This window comes from Salvia splendens, chromosome 16 (assembly GCF_004379255.2).
Source record: "Salvia splendens isolate huo1 chromosome 16, SspV2, whole genome shotgun sequence".
Classification (NCBI taxonomy): Eukaryota; Viridiplantae; Streptophyta; class Magnoliopsida; order Lamiales; family Lamiaceae; genus Salvia; species Salvia splendens.
In genome coordinates, this window is record NC_056047.1 from 13102562 (window position 1) to 13116264 (window position 13703).

Below are 13703 nucleotides of genomic sequence, written 5' to 3' on the forward strand. Positions count from 1 at the left end.
TGTACGTTAGCACTTTAAAATTAGTTAGCATATTAGTATAGGATTGCATTAAGATCACAACCATTTTTAAAATGACAATGTACCACCAATATGAACCCTTAGATTTATGAGCAGATTTAATCTTAGTCTGCCACGTGGCAGGCTTGCTTGCCTATGTATTGTAGATTGTTTGATCATATTTGATTTCGTATCACATGTTGCTTGGAACCATATACCGAGTTACTTGTCTATGTATCGCAAATTGCTTTCATATGTATCGCAGATTACTTGTCTAGGTTGTCATTTTAACTATGATGTCAAACTAGTGCTCTGATTTCGTATCTCATATTGCTTGGAACCATATGTCAAATTGTTTGTTTGTGTATCATATATTGTTGGAGCGGATCACCTACTACACATATTGCATATGCATTGCAGATTGCATGTTACTTGTTGTCACGTTATCACTTTAAGAGTGATGTCACCCTAAAATACTCCAGTGCAGGATTGTATAACCCTATAAAAGCATACACAAATCTTTTATTTGAGGGTAAATTAGACATTTGACATTAAAAAATAGTAGAATGGTACATTTCTTTGGTTTTTCTCTTTTTCACCAAAACAAAATAGTCATCAACATTTATTTATTTATTTATATTTATTATATTCGAAAAGTTGATAAAAAAAAGAGTACTAATATTGGACTCGAATTGAAAATGCTTTTAAAAGGAAGAAATATCAGAAAATACAAAACCACTAACCCCATAAGTAGGACTATAAGATTTTTCCTCATCTCCAAAGGAATAATACAATATTGATCTATTTCATGCATATCATTGTTATGCCGATTGGATTAGGGTGAGTAATTATTATCTCCGATTGCATTTTGCCATAGTTACTCCCCTCTCTTGCTCCATGGCATGTGGTAGTTAGTTATATTTGTGAAACAAAGGCAGTGTTGTAAATAGAGGAAAATTTAAATGCGACCTTCTAATTCGTAATTCCAGGTTAGGTTGTTTACCTTTGCTGATAATCTTATTGAGTTAATTGCTAATCTTATTGAATTGTTAATATCATAGCAGATGCAGTACCAGCCACTTGTAAGTGAAGTGATGTTAAGTTGTTTAGTTCATATTAACAATTGAAAGACAATGAAAGCCAGATATCCTCCAGATGTAATATTTTCAACTAGGTTTATTATTAAGCCAGTTAGCTAAATGTCTTTCCAGTTGAGACGACATATGTTTTGTGAAGACATTTTATCAATTCAGAATCTCAGATGCTTTTAATGTTTTATTTCAGCCATGATACGCATTAGCGTCACCACTGTTTGGTTCAAATAAGAAATGCTATGTATAATAAATATTTATTTTATGCCATCACGATCAGTTCATGCTGTATGATGAGTGGGACAAGCTCTTGGAGACTAGGTTTGTGAAGAAAGATGATCTCATCACATCTGGTGAAACTATCACATTTGGTTCTTACCTTGTTGATCTTGGTGAGCTATGTCAAGGCCATCGACCTACATCTATTTTGAAATCTCAAGATCAGGGTGGGAAATTTGGAGAAACATCCAGTTCATGTTACTACAACTCCCAAAGTAATATATAGACTTCATTACCTTAATCTTTTGGTTGATTTTCTTCATTTTACTGTTTGTTTTCCACGAAGTTGCCAAAATTGGAGAAATTGTATTTTGTGCCTTGCCGAATGACAAATAACTGTAGACTTTTTTGCTTCTGGAAAAGATAGGAAGCCTATGGTTGGGAAAAGAAAAGGACGAGTCATTAACATAAGCCCATCTCAGAAAATGATCAGAGGTTAGTTTAAAAATATCCACCATTTCATCTCTAATTTATATCTGAAATTTATCCACATATTTTCTGTATTGGATGTGTCAAGTTAAAAAACAGCACATCTTGGTGGTTGTGGGAGAAGGCAGCAGCTAAGATTTGTATAATGCCTCTGATGAGTAAATGTTGTCCATATAGTGCATTGTGCTGATCATTGATTCCGTCCCGGTCTTTCTTAATTATTAACTGGACTTTCAACTGGTGCTTATCTTAGAGTTCAAGAAAAGTGAGGTGAATAAGTTTGGTTCCTCTCCAAATTGTATGGATATGACAACACTCACCACAAAAGGTAGATTGCTAGCTTACCATGCGCTAATAAAAAAAGTCCATTTATTCTTTTGGATTTATCTAGTTATTCTTTTAATTCTTAGAGAAGTCCTTGAAATTAAAAAAGATAAAACATTTTATTTCTTCTGTAAAGAATGGCAGGTCTTGTACACGTCACAAATAACACAAAAGGCAAAGAAATATCATGATGGCTTTCTACAGCTTATAATTCGTGGATCACAAGGAAGACAGGTACCAACTAGTTTAACTAGCTAGTTTTCTTTTCTTTTTGTACATAACCTCATCTGTGATCATGCACATGCTTTTGTGAACGGTAAACTGCATCACATAAAATGGTAATCAGTACACTTATTATGCAACTATTATCAATGTTTTACGATTCCTTTCAACTTTTTTCCGTCTTCTCTTGTTTCCTCTTACCTACCAGAGTTTAATCTTCTGAAAAATAAGTTGTTCACGTTCTTTGTGTTTCAAAGAAGATGAAGAATAGTAGTATTTATATAGTTGACTTCTTACTATCACTCTATGTGTTAATAAGACTATATCCCTCATAATAATAATGAACTCTGTCAAGTTTATATGGTTATACCGTTCCATGTCATTGTATTCTGTACTGCATCACAAGGAATCAAAAGATATTTCTTTAGTATATGCTGCTCATGTAGACTGTTATCCAGTGTCCAGGATAATAAGAAGTTGCCATGGAGTTGAGTTTTATCTTATTGACTCTTGATTAATTTACTTCAGGTTAAGCTCTACGATACAAACAGGAGACACTTAGATGGCAGGTTTCTGAAAAAGGATGAAAAAATTTGCTCCGGTGAATCACTAGTTTTGGATGGTCATTGAGTAGATATTGGAGAGCAGGAAGAAGATCACAAGCATCCAACTGACTTAAACATTCACGTAAAAAGCTGTGAAATAGCTGGAAAAAGTGATTTCGTTGATTGCCATACCAAAATCCTGACTATTAAAACTTTTCCTGGTGGTATTTACCCTCTTTCCATGTTATAACCCTGCTTTTGGGTAAAGTAGAATGTTGTATCACTTCTGGTTGAATCTTCATGTTCTCTTATTACTTAGTTGTTCATATTAGAGCTTGGCTCATTTCAATTTAGTAAACTCCCCACACTGCTACATGTCAAAACTAGATTTTTTAGCATGGGATGAACAAATAGAACCAGTCACTGGAAGATGTCATTTTCAACTTTAGCTTATCAATGGGAAACTACAGTTGTATTAGCTGAATACAGCATATATCACATTGGTTTTTTTAGTTGGATATCTTTGCCGTAATGAAGTTAAAAGGGTCTATCGTGCAAATCCAACAGTGGTCTAAAAAATTTCTTATCATTTACTGCAGCAATCTGAATCATCATCTTTCTTTCGGATTTTGTGCAAGCACTTCTACTGCATTTTAAAGCTGAAATAACACGTAATTAGCAGTCCTTGCATCTCCCTCATCCTGTATAATCACTAGGAAATTTGCTGTCTTCAGTCTTCATTCTTCATATCTAATCAGATTTCTTATAGCCTTTCCCACAACTTATATTGTCTTGGGTATCAAGGAAAAACATCAGGTGGCACCTGTCAAGGGACACTTACTAAATTAAGTGATCCAAGCTACAAGACCGAAAACATCAAATTATATGTGGGAGATGCAGAGCCTAAACGTTCTGGTAAGAGGTCTCTTGATATGAAAGCCGAACCATAGGATCTCATACTCTTTTCTGAAAGTCTACTTTCAATCTAAAGAAACTTTTTAGTTATTTTGGGTATTAGCTTTACTTGTGTTCAGTCCAGTAAATGAGAAAAATAATGAGCTTAACATTTAGTCTGCCTATTAGTTTCATACACATCTGATTACTGGTACCAGAAGGCAGATGCTCCGAGAGACTTAGAAATTTGCTTCTAGTAATTTATCTTAAGCCAATTGCAAAATATTTTTTTATGTCTTGTCCTCTCATGATACGAACGTTGTTTAGTGATAAGCTGATTTCTGGTTTGATAATGTTACTGTTTGTCCTATAATTGAAGACTGAAAAGTATTTTTAATTCTATGACAGTCTGCGATATATTGTCCATTCTCAGACAACCAAGTGAGGGGAAGGCTGTCTCTGTGAATAAGCCTTTTACGGACTTTTTTCTTTTTTGATTCTAGACTACAATTAACATTCCTCAAGTGTACTGGATTTTTTTTTATTCCGCCTTTGGGAGAGACGCATGGCCCTCATGCGTCTCCTTTTAATGAAACGCATGACGGAGATGCGTCTTTCATAGAGACGCATGAGGGACATGCGTCGTTTAATTTTTAAATTTTTTTTAATTTTTTAAAAAACGCATAAGCGTCATGCGTCACAGGAAAAGATGCATAAGCGTCATGCTTCGCTATTTTTTTTTATTTTATTAGACGAAGCATGAGCATCATGCGTCTCTAAGTTGCATAAATCAGACGAGAGAGACAGTAGCGGGCAGAACGCGAGAGATAGTTTATCTATTACAGTTGCAAGTTCCATTTATTGGTAGATAATTTGTGAAAATCCAATGAATTGCTATCATATTGAGGTTAACTTGTTATGTAGGAATTATAAAGTTAGTATACTTACTAGGGTTAATAATAATTTCTAACAGTTTATTTAGACTTATCCCAACATGTACTATACTATAAAATAGCATGAAACCACATTTTTACGGTCTTCTTTAGTCTATCAGTTAATACACAATGGATCAAAGTCTTCAATTCATTCAAAATGCACCAACAAACTCAATAGTTAAATTGAGAGTCACTACAAGTTATACTTTAATTCCATTAGTCAGAATAGAATACAGAAAATATTCAAACAATTAGACCTCGTGGCCATCGACAGACAAAACATAATGTGCATTCATGCAAAAATCTGATACCATCACTCTCATACCACAAAACATGTCCCTCGCTACTGATTTTAAGCAAATTAGAGACGCATGAGCCTCATGCGTCTCTCCCTAAGACGCATGACACTCATGCGTCGTCCGTGAAATTAAAAAAAAAACAAAAGACGCATGAGGGGGATGCGTCTTTTATAAAGACGCATAAGCGTCATGCGTCGTTAAAAAAATTTGAAAAAATTGAGAGACGCATGAGCGTCATGCGTCTCTATGAAAGACGCATCTCCGTCATGCGTTTCATTAAAAGGTGACGCATGAGGGTCATATAAACCCGCCTTTTACCGAGGAATGTACTGTGCCACATCCTTCAGAGTTTCTGCCTGGTACCAATAATCATATAAAAGAGGAAGAATGCAGTGGAACTGCAAGACAGGAATTGAGGCAAAAAGGGTCAGAGCATGATATCATGATTAAGGTTATAAAATCTGAACCTACTGAAGTCAAGATAAAAACTGAAAAGAGTGAAATTCCTGAAAATGGAAGAGTACCTCCAGCTAGATCTTCTAGCTTTCATCTCAGGTATAAATTTGCATTCATGTTGTTGTATTTGTATATCAGGTAAAAAGAGGAATTGTCTTAAATATGGCAAATTTTGGTTTGGTTGAACAAGATGCCTCTGGTTTCTGTAGCATGTGCAACTGGAGCACAACTTCTCTAGGAACTGATACTAGATTTAAGATGTTTATGTAGACAAGTCTCATCAATGAAAGAGTCAAGAGTGGCACTTTAGTTTCTGTTATTGAGAGATTACACTAGTTCCTTACTAAAAGTAAATTGACTTTCTTCTCAAAACTAAGTAATTCATGTAGCTTTATCTAAGGTGAAGAGTTCTGATATCAAAATCAGCATTGGTATAAACATGAAAGAATTCTGGCGATGCTTCCTGTCTGTTATATCCAAGCTAATACTGAATCTCTGATGGCTGAAAACACCCAAGATTCTTTTGCTCAGATGATGCAAACTTGTTTCCTCTTGACTGTGTCATACCTGTCTTATAGTATTTAATTAACCGAGTTACACTTTACTAAAGAAGCGTTTTTTCATTACAGACCACAAACAGTGAACTTTGTATCTCCTGTCTATGATGCACGTTCTTCATCTATGAAGTCTCATGAAGAAGCCGCTGCTGCAGTGAATGCTGATAGCCAAAAGGAAGTCATAGATCTCACCAGAACATACAATAATCAAGAACAAGAAAAATTTTTCCCATGTGAAGGTGAGTTGCTGCTATATATCCCCCATCACCGGACAAATTATTGATGATGGTTGATTGCATTTTCATCTTGCAGAGGTTGTAGTTGGATCAAATGCTGCACTAAAAAATGGTTTGAGCTCCAGGAAATCAGCTGAGGTGAAATTCTGAAACATCTTGATTTAAAGTTTAATTGACTAATACTTCAATGCTTTGGTAGTTAAACTGCTAACCTGTTAGTTAATTTATTAGTTGGCCAGCTTAATTAACTTGAACATGTAGTCCTTCGTGTCCTTTATGCAAAGAGCTACTGAAGGTTTTTTGAATATGCGTTCACTTAAACCTTTAGCAAAGTTATCTAGAACCAATTAAAGTAAAAGAACGATCAAATATTTAAATTTGGAAACAGGAAGTAGGTTTATCACCTCTGGATGACTATTGATTAAGCATAGACTAGTTTAATTCCTCCAGAATATTCTAGTTTAGTACTTATAATCTACTCCTTAGTTGTAGTACTTACTGTAAATATTATCGCGTAGCGGAAATACACAAATCACCAACTCACGCTAATAATATCCTGCATGAGCTCAAACCAATAAGTATCTATTGGTGCAGTGATTTCAGTGAAATTTCAGTTGCCATCTAGCACAGAAAAGGCATCCTAATATGTGTAAATATAGTGAATAAAGATGTTTCTTTTTGCCTAGCTGCAGAAACACAAGAAGGGAAGCAGTTCTAGATGCAATAATGATCTAAAAGAGGCAAGTCTCAAGATAAAGGATATGGATGAGATCCCGAGTTTTGATCTTGGATTTTGAGAGGAACCTTGACAGAATATTGAGTGCCACAGAGCTTGAGAGCTTATCTTCATAAAGCTCCTATATACTAATTTAACCCGTGAAAATAAGAGCTCAACTTCCGATGTCGTAGGAACCCTTTATTACAACCATATCTTTGAATTGATATAGCTGGCTGCCTTGATAATAAATGTATAGCAGCCAAAAGAGATTCTATCTATCTATCTATCTATCTATACATTGTTTGGAGCTTATGATTCTCCTTTGTTGACCGATGAGCACTAAGCAAAGCTCTGAACAGATTCTTACTTCTTTTGGTATACGACTCTATCATCTGTCCTTCCCTCTTCGTGTCGCCTATTCTGCTCACTGACATAGCTCTTCGTGGCTCTGTTGGTCTCTGCCATTGCATCTACCAATTTTCTCCTACATTACTAACTTGAAACCATAACATTGTGATTCAAACAAGTGATTCTTGGCTTACCTGTTGATTACTGTACAACGGGGTAGGCGAGACTGATCTCTTAGCAGCAGATCCGGACCTCTTGAGAGGAAAACTAAGTGGTGAAACTGAACGCTTCCCTGATTTACATGAAAACATGAACCTCATAAGAGCCCCCTCCATTTTAAAAATGCTTATGTTATGCATTTCAATTGAACCCTCAACTTCCTGCATAGTTTTATCTACCAATATACAAATAGAAATCTAACATACATCAATTCAACGAGTGCAAGTGATTTGGAATCAGAATGAAATCTTGAATCAACGAAAGAAAGAGCAGAACTAGTGGAGATGCTAATATGCAAAAGCGGTTAAGCCCATTTGCAGAGTTGTTCAGATTTTACTCACTAACCAGTTTCTTTCTTAGACATGGCTCGCGTGAAAGAAAAGTGGGCAGGATTTTGAGACGGTTCGTCTAAAGAAACACTCGGGTGTCCTTTTCTGCACAAGTAAGATTGGGTTGATGAATCTGAGGTGAAAAATGCAATGTGTTCTTCTCTGTGTTAGATTGTACCTTGATAACGGTGGCTGATGCTTTAGTCGAGCTGCTTGAAAAGCTTTAGCAGATGGAGTATCTAGATGGCTAACAAGTCAGTTTACTGCTGAGCAACTTGGTATCCGATGCTTGAAAATCTAAATCTCCTCAGAATGAGCTTTAATTTTCTAAATGCAGTCCCTACTACTAATCTTAATACTATGTTATTTTATTTTCTGTTATAGACAATAAAAATCCAAATATAATCTGATGCAGACACTGACACACCACATAAGATTAATTCTTATCTTGGACATAAACTACTTTGTAAGAATATGATTTTAAAACCTAATACAAATATTATTTACTTGATGTCTTGATTCATTGGAATACGCCACAAATTAATCTTCTGTTCATACAAACAATCCATGGTTAAAAGAGATGATGCCCAACAAGTTATGAAAATATCCAACCTTGCTTGGTATGATTCATATCATACCGGGGATGCAAGGCTTGATCTCCATACATCAACTTCGATTTCCCAATTTCGGAAGACTCTGCAACAGAAATAATCTAAAAACCCATAACTGGCATATTTAAGCAAATTCTGAATTCTAAGATAAGTAGGAAACAGAATAACATAATTGCCTGGAACAATGTACTGCTTATGGTGCTTGGGAGCTTCTACCATCAACGAGTGTTGCGATATGCCTCTCAAGTCAGTGAATCCTTGAAATGTGCTAAGTTTCTACAACACATCCCACACCCAAAAAAACCAATAAAATCTCTTAAACTGTTGATATATCTTCTGCTATTGATGTTCTCCAAGAGTTAGAGTGGGACCAATTTCTTCCATTCTTACAAGAATGGAATAATCTAATCAAAGTAGTTACAACAGTTTTACCTGTTGAATGCAAGAAAATCTAATACTTGTGGCAGAGAATTCATTAGCCTTCTCATCCAAGAATTTGTTGAGCTTATCAGCTATGGACCCCAAATGGTCGACCGTGCTCACCACAGCTTTCGTGACATAATCTTTCGACGATTCCATCACACTGCACACACATCATCATTCTCAACATACATACAAATTCAATAAAATGCTACAAACTTATGCAAACAAGAAAATAACATACAGTATTTGGTGATCATCTTTGTCATAAGATGACTCAAAATACTCTGCTGCTGAATACAGCTGATTCTTTAAAACTTTGAGATCCTGAAAAATCCCAAAACAAATCAGAATCACTACAAAATAATGGTTCAAAGATGTAGCTTTTTTGGTAGATAGGAAAAACCTTCAAGCTCTCTGCAAACTGCAAACTACGTTGCATGAAGATTTCATCATAGTTGGAAGCCTTTTGAGGGGTACTAATTGAACCCATTCTTCTTCTCTCTGTGTGTGAAGGTACCTAAACAAGAACATGTACGAAAACCATAACAAAGTGGAGGAGAGCTTTAATCAACAAACAAGTTATAAGACATAAATTTCTTACAAATAAATGAGTGTGTAGGATTGAATAGAATTGCAATAAATGATGTGAGAGAAGAGTAGTCTAGTTGGCCGCCAAAAAGTTAATATCATCAAATCATATCCATCAAACTAACTTTGAAAAATGAAAAATGGGTTATATGTATTTGGTTGGAGAGTGGAAGAATGATTATAACTGCACAAAGGGATGGAGACTGACAGTGTCATGTAGTGTAGACTACTACAGAGGTTGTGGGCTTGGAAGATATGGAAAGCATTAATTTTACTAACATAGAAGTATTAAATAATCAAGTGAAAATTATTAAAAAAAATATAAAAGCCCTACAACGATTCCTTTATTTTTAATTTTTTTTTCTAATAAGCATTTAATAAACGTTCTGGGTTGAAAATAAAGGTGAAGAATTTACTGTTGAACATGTGAGTATGGTATTGGATGTAGCTGCTTAATAAGAGTGTCCACTATGGGACGCCCGCTGCTATAGCCGCGGGTTGGGGCGGTGGGGGTGGCGGACGCGGGATAGCCGCGTTCGGGGCGAGCCCGCGGCTGGGGTGAATGGAGGAAGAATGGGTGGGGCGATGGCCGCGGCGCCCTATAGTGTGGAAACGGGGCGGATGCGGGCGCCGCGGCGGTGGGGCGGCTGTGCGAGAAGGGGGGGCGGCGCGGCGGTCGGGCGTCCGTGCCATAGTGGACGCCCTAAGAGTGATGCATTTATTTCTAAATAAATAATATAGTATTAGGTGCATATATCTTGATTTAGAGATATTGATAAGAAATAAATGACAGAGGCAGCCAAAATATATCTACTTTGCTGTCAGCAAAAGCATTTTAGTTTGTCATATGCTACATTGCTTTATCACCTACTGTGATATAAAGCATCTTAATTACTTCTCATGCATTCATAATCTGCCAGATATTTCTCAACTAACCAATTTTATAATATAATTATTACAAGCCACACACGTCTATATATGTTCACACGCATGTGTGTGAGATAGATATATTACTCCTATTATTTTCACATTCTACAAAAATTAATTACAGTAGTAAGTTCACATACCCAAATTAGTTTATTATCTATGATCAATTTCTCTTTATAAAATGTGTCATTTTGAATACTTTTTAACTAAGTAAGCAATACTTTAACTATTTTTCTCTTATATATCTCTTTGCTAATTTTGCATTAAAATCTTTGCCTTTTACTACTGAAATTATTTGACGGATGTATGGGGTATAAAATTTTGTATTGGTATTTCTATAAGATAAATGGTATAAGTACCCGAAAATGAGGCGAAGTGTTGTATGTATAGTGTGAGAGATACGCATACTCGGACAGTATTAGTGTGCAAGAATTTAATACAATGTTGAAATTGTAACCAAGCTTATTTTCATGCGTTGTCATAGGATTTGAGTTAGAACATAATTTGAATTAAAATATTTTTAATTTTCTATCTATTTCCGGAATTAATTGGAGTAATTATGTCTCTTTTCTAGTATCCTAAAACGCGGGTAACAACAACGACTATGTTTTCACGCCACATTTCTTGACAATTTATTAGTGTCATAAATATGTAGTTATATTTGGTAAGATCAACAACAGCTTTTTGAATCCTAATAAATACTTTTAATTTGCAAGTATTACTTGTATTTGGATCTTATTCATATAAGTGTATAATCAAATACTAACTTTTTATAGTAATAACTAATAACTAAATATCAATTTTGTATGTTAAAAATATCAACACAAAGACATAAATTTATCAATCTTCTTATATCTTTGTGTTGATATTTAAATTTACATGTTGTATTGATATAATTATATCTTTGTGTTGATAATTTTAATACACAGAATTGAAAGTTATTAGTTATTACTTTAAATTAGTTAGCACACTAACACAACCCCATATATAACCAAAATATTGATAAAGACACTTAGAATTTAGAAGTGTGCTTTTTGGGTCCTAAAGTGTTTTTGGATCTTGTTGATATTATAACCAACTTATATATTTGTACATGGAAGAATGTTCAGTTGCTTAAGATTCACTTATTTTGAAAATTGGTCGAGATTGAATTGACCCAAGATCACTTATGAAGGCAAAAACTCGTAAGTCAAAATTAATCCTATGTGATTATCTTGAGATTTACAAGCCCTATATGCCTATAAGCGAATAATATTCATAAAATCGGATCTTTATCTAATCTATCAATCTTATTTAACGGGTCTTATTATGTATAAATATGTTTTACCTCAAGGTTAAGCTCTTGTATTCGGTCCAATAAGAGCTCCAATTTCTTGAAATAGAGTTGCATCATATTTTCTATCCATCTTCAATCACCAATCTTTCACTTTAAGTAATATTATTACGATAAATAATTCAAAAATATATTATCCAGTCCTTTTATTGATTTATTGTGAGATTGAAGAAAGACAAATGCAGATTGAAATGTCCTGAACTTCAATTAGTATGAGTTGGGACTTGGGACATTTCACATCTCCTAAATGAAACTAGACTTACGTGCTCCAAACGATAGTGTGGAGTCCAAAATGTCTAACCTCAGTATTTGCCTATTCACGAAAATTTGCACGACATTATTTAATGTGCCAAAATTTGTTAGATAAATCAAAATTTGGATTCAAATAAATGTCCCATTTCACTATTAGTTATTTGATAAGTGAGTTTCGATACGTCTCTATTGAATATTATTCATTTTACGGAATTTGGTAAGTGAATTTTAACTCACTCAATACGTCTCTATAGAATATTATTCATTTTACGGAATGAAAACAATAAACTATATGATATAGACCAAACAGGAGAACTCATCCAAAAGACTAGCCTGTTAGGAGAGAGAGTTCATTTAGTCTATATACCCCACATCAGTTGTTCTCACAACCTATATGGGAATTGAGTCCGTAACATTCGACCCTCCTTTAAGGGCCAACGTCCTCGTTGGTCAGGGCTGGTTCTTTGCCAGGCCACCACTCCGAGTTCTCGTTGGTCACGACCACGTTGGTCACGACGGATTCTTTGCCCGACTACCACTCCGTGGGTCACCACTCCGAGCGGTCCCAAACTCACTCGTTGGTCACGGCGAGTTCGTTGCCCGATGATGTGTAATTTTCGAGCTTTTATATCAATGAATTACTTACACACAAGCTTAATAAAATAGCTCTAAAATTACAACTTTCTGCAAGAGTACAGATGTAGTTGTAGTAAAAGAGTGTCGAACCACAGGGAGACGTAGGTTATTTAATTAGAGATTGATAAAGTAGAATTCGATAAAAAGATGATAAAACACAAAAATGATAAGCAAAATACAAAATTTAGAAAATCGGATAAGAAGAAAGCATTGCTCCTATATGTCTTGAGCAAACGAATTGGGATACTTCGATGGATTACTACGATCAAGACTATGCTTAAGAGGATTAAGTTTGTTTTACGCTCCCTATCCGCTGAACACTTCAAGGGAATTGTATACCTAGGATAAGCTGAACACGTCTCCAAGGTTCTACTCACTAACCTATCACCCCTGCTAGGTCGCGCAGTAGGCTTTAGTTTAGCTTCTATAAATGTCAAACACGATAATTAGTTCATTTTAACTTAATGCCCACGCGGAAGCGCAGCAGACACTAAACCAAATTTATAGATGAAAACTATCGATCCACTCGAGATTACCTCCCTGAACAAGAATCAAATCTCGAGTTCCCTGCATATGAGTACGACCAAAATCTATGCTAAAGAGACAATAGAATAATGGCTACAAAGTTCTACCTATCTAGACGTCTCAAGATTAGTAGAATAATTAAACCATTCATAAACAAGAATCACACGTAAATCAAACCATAATAATCATCAAAGTATCCAACAATTCACCCTACAACATATTCGGAGCAACGAAGGAAATCTAGCCAAACATACTAAAATAAATTACACCAAAAGAACCGTGAACCGTGAACTCCGTGGTGTTCTCCAACTCTATATGATGGATGATCTCCTCCGGGATGGAGTATGGATCCTCCCTTCCTCTTCTTCCTTCTCATCTTTTCTTCCTCAGCAGTGGTCCCCCTGTCTCGTCCTCCTTTTTTCCTTTTAATTCCCCCAACTCCACAGCAAAACTGACAAGAAAACTGCCCATTTGCGGTTGGGGGGCCAAACGCCCAACCGGGCGAATTAGAAACACAAAGTCGCCCGACC

General features: G+C 35.4%; 3 protein-coding genes across 6 annotated transcripts; 2 read left to right on the forward strand and 1 right to left on the reverse strand.

Annotated features, from left to right (window-relative positions):
- The first annotated feature begins 720 nt into the window (after positions 1–720).
- LOC121772623 lies at positions 721–3236 on the forward strand. 3 transcript variants are annotated; one of them, XM_042169801.1, is made up of 6 exons: positions 721–837; positions 1369–1582; positions 1731–1802; positions 2050–2124; positions 2257–2354; positions 2871–3236. In XM_042169801.1, the coding sequence occupies exons 2-6, from the start codon at positions 1372–1374 to the stop codon at positions 2970–2972; spliced, it is 558 nt and encodes a 185-aa protein (XP_042025735.1). In that variant the 5' UTR covers positions 721–837; positions 1369–1371; the 3' UTR covers positions 2973–3236. The 3 variants fall into 3 exon arrangements, with proteins under 3 accessions (XP_042025735.1, XP_042025734.1, XP_042025736.1); XM_042169800.1 differs by having other exon boundaries at positions 751–837; positions 1282–1582; XM_042169802.1 differs by lacking the exon at positions 721–837 and adding an exon at positions 897–986.
- A 2209-nt stretch (positions 3237–5445) lies between these two features.
- On the forward strand, positions 5446–7086 carry LOC121772624. Its single transcript, XM_042169803.1, has 4 exons — positions 5446–5570; positions 6101–6267; positions 6341–6402; positions 6957–7086. The coding sequence occupies exons 1-4, from the start codon at positions 5458–5460 to the stop codon at positions 7059–7061; spliced, it is 447 nt and encodes a 148-aa protein (XP_042025737.1). The 5' UTR covers positions 5446–5457; the 3' UTR covers positions 7062–7086.
- On the reverse strand, positions 7081–9732 carry LOC121772622 (protein ABIL2-like). 2 transcript variants are annotated; one of them, XM_042169799.1, is made up of 10 exons: positions 9514–9732; positions 9316–9429; positions 9154–9236; positions 8922–9072; positions 8666–8765; positions 8491–8574; positions 8057–8117; positions 7895–7983; positions 7525–7622; positions 7081–7452 (listed from the first exon to the last, which is right to left on the reverse strand). In XM_042169799.1, the coding sequence occupies exons 2-10, from the start codon at positions 9400–9402 to the stop codon at positions 7270–7272; spliced, it is 936 nt and encodes a 311-aa protein (XP_042025733.1). In that variant the 5' UTR covers positions 9403–9429; positions 9514–9732; the 3' UTR covers positions 7081–7269. The 2 variants fall into 2 exon arrangements, with proteins under 2 accessions (XP_042025733.1, XP_042025732.1); XM_042169798.1 differs by lacking the exon at positions 9514–9732 and having other exon boundaries at positions 9316–9506.
- Positions 9733–13703: the final 3971 nt, after the last annotated feature.

Coding starts and splice junctions, on each gene's coding strand:
- LOC121772622 (XM_042169799.1), bottom strand. CDS start 9,402: ATGGGTTCAATTAGTACCCCTCAAAAGGCTTCCAACTATGATGAAATC. Junction 9,237..9,315: donor AGTTTGCAGAGAGCTTGAAG/GTTTTTCCTATC, acceptor GGGATTTTTCAG/GATCTCAAAGTTTTAAAGAA. Junction 7,453..7,524: donor CGTTGTACAGTAATCAACAG/GTAAGCCAAGAA, acceptor GAAAATTGGTAG/ATGCAATGGCAGAGACCAAC.
- LOC121772624 (XM_042169803.1), top strand. CDS start 5,458: ATGATTAAGGTTATAAAATCTGAACCTACTGAAGTCAAGATAAAAACT. Junction 5,571..6,100: donor TCTTCTAGCTTTCATCTCAG/GTATAAATTTGC, acceptor TTTTCATTACAG/ACCACAAACAGTGAACTTTG. Junction 6,403..6,956: donor GCTCCAGGAAATCAGCTGAG/GTGAAATTCTGA, acceptor GCCTAGCTGCAG/AAACACAAGAAGGGAAGCAG.
- LOC121772623 (XM_042169801.1), top strand. CDS start 1,372: ATGCTGTATGATGAGTGGGACAAGCTCTTGGAGACTAGGTTTGTGAAG. Junction 1,583..1,730: donor ATGTTACTACAACTCCCAAA/GTAATATATAGA, acceptor CTTCTGGAAAAG/ATAGGAAGCCTATGGTTGGG. Junction 2,125..2,256: donor GACAACACTCACCACAAAAG/GTAGATTGCTAG, acceptor TCTTCTGTAAAG/AATGGCAGGTCTTGTACACG.